This window comes from Perkinsus marinus (genome assembly GCF_000006405.1).
Source record: "Perkinsus marinus ATCC 50983 genomic scaffold scf_1104296967540, whole genome shotgun sequence".
In the NCBI taxonomy this organism is placed as follows: Eukaryota; Perkinsozoa; order Perkinsida; family Perkinsidae; genus Perkinsus; species Perkinsus marinus.
Window position 1 is genome coordinate 1 of NW_003203497.1, and position 2159 is coordinate 2159.

The following is a 2159-nucleotide window of genomic DNA, read 5'->3' on the forward strand; positions in this document are numbered from 1 at the left end:
GATCTCAGTGTAACGAGCTTCCTTGTAACCAGCGACATCAGAATCCATCTTGTTGACACCGACAACCAACTGCTTAACGCCCAACAAGTTGATAAGACGGGCATGCTGACGGGTCTGACCCTGGATCTCACCAGCCTTGTGGTTACCACGGGCAATGGCGGTACCGAAGTTACCATCAGCGGGGACCATGAGGAGGGCGACATCAGCTTGAGAGGCACCGGTGATCATGTTCTTGATGAAATCCCTATGGCCGGGGGCATCAATGACAGTGTAGTGCCAAGTCTCAGTGAAGAACTCCTTGGTAGTGCAAGCGATGGTGACACCACGCTCACGCTCCTCCTTCTGACGATCCATATAGAAGGCGAAGGCGAAGGAGGACTTGCCAAGACGGTCGGCCTCAGCCTTGAGCTTCTCCATCTCTCTCTCGGAGACACCGCCGAGCTCGAACAACAAACGGCCGGTGGTGGTCGACTTGCCGGAATCGACATGACCGCAAATCACGATGGACATATGAGTCTTCTCTCCAGTAGCAGCCATGGCTGTGAAGTATCAGGAAAAGGTATACAATCAAAACTTAATACATAAACATGGAACGTCAACAGTACAAATCCTTACACAAAGCGTAAGATTCTCACCCTTACGAGAATCTTCCTAGGGAGACCATAGCGAAGCTGAAGATCCTCTGAAGCTAGCACTGCCATGCTCCATTCATATGATGGAGCGTGTTCACTCATTGATATATGCCTCCTCGGGGACACATATTTGTGTACTGAGCGTAATCTTCCGCTGTAGTATCACAGCGCATCATGTCTTGTCCGAGAAGTGTATCTGGGGATATCGAAGGGTTTACGGTATATTGACGGGGGCCTCCTTCTCTAATCAAAGGATAGAGCCCCAGATTGTGTTGGGCTCTAAAGATTCCAAGCTGTTGGGTGTGTACAGTGGAGTCGTGTTACAATACGCGGAGTCCAGATCTCATGAAGCATGTCTTTCCGTCTCATGGCCGTCAACCATTAATGTAGAAAACTCCACATCCAAATTACCCCGCTCAACCTCCGCGTTATTATGAGTTGTGCCCGAAGGAATCCGGATTGTCTGTAACCTCGTCTCCTAGCTTACTTAGCAAGGCTTTGAGTATAGTCGGACCCACAGTGCGCGCTTATTATCCCGAGTCGTGTACCGACTATCGCACGATTTCGGCTTCCTTCAATCCTTCTTTTGCATCAACCAGATTTTCGCTCAATGAACGGTCTCCATCCCGAGACCCAGGCGCCGTGACGTGCTTATCTTCTTCAAGTGCATTGCATCTCAGCTCTTTTCGCGCTTTATCCTCGCGTGTTCATTTACCATACCTTTTCAACACCATCTATTTCGTCATACAAACCGTCAGTTCGTCGGATGCGCATTGAATGCGCGTTAAATATCCCACTCCTGGGCGCGTGGGTCTGGTGGGCTGGAAGACAGGTGTCTGTGGCTTCCAGCCCTCGAAGCATCGAGTTAGTCCGACGAGCGCCTCTGGTGGCGCCGCGCACGTTGCTCTCCGGCGGGCGCATGCCGGCGATGCGACGCCGCGCACGCTCGACCAACCGATGCTTGCTCCCGGGAGTGGCGGGCTGGGTTGAAAGAAATTATACACGGCATATGCCGTCTGGTTCTGTAAAGCTGCGGCGACGTTCGCCTGCACAGGTCGTTTCACGACGCACCCTGGATAAGGGTGGAGGACGCACCGCGGATGATATGCACGTGTGTGACGGAGACGCACTGTGTGACGCGCCCTCCGTATCGGTATTTAACTTGTGTTAACTAGTTAACACTTATTAAATATCCCACTCCTGGGCGCGTGGGTCTGGTGGGCTGGAAGACAGGTGTCTGTGGCTTCCAGCCCTCGAAGCATCGAGTTAGTCCGACGAGCGCCTCTGGTGGCGCCGCGCACGTTGCTCTCCGGCGGGCGCATGCCGGCGATGCGACGCCGCGCACGCTCGACCAACCGATGCTTGCTCCCCAAACCAGACCCCGGCACAGGTGTGGTACGAGCACCTCTGGGAAGCACGTAGCTTGTACGATATGGTCGCTATGCACTGGCGAAGCATCTGGCAAGCGATCGTAGCAACCCGTTGCCATCGCGCGGGCATAGCAACTCTTGCACACCTTGGCCACAT

General features: G+C 53.6%; 1 protein-coding gene across 1 annotated transcript; it reads right to left on the reverse strand.

The window, feature by feature from the left end:
* Positions 1–14: 14 nt before the first annotated feature.
* Positions 15–537, reverse strand: Pmar_PMAR001266 (elongation factor Tu, putative; the record flags this gene model as incomplete). Its single annotated transcript, XM_002768668.1, has 1 exon — positions 15–537. A coding segment is annotated over one exon (523 nt), but the record flags the coding sequence as incomplete, so codon positions are not given.
* Positions 538–2159: the final 1622 nt, after the last annotated feature.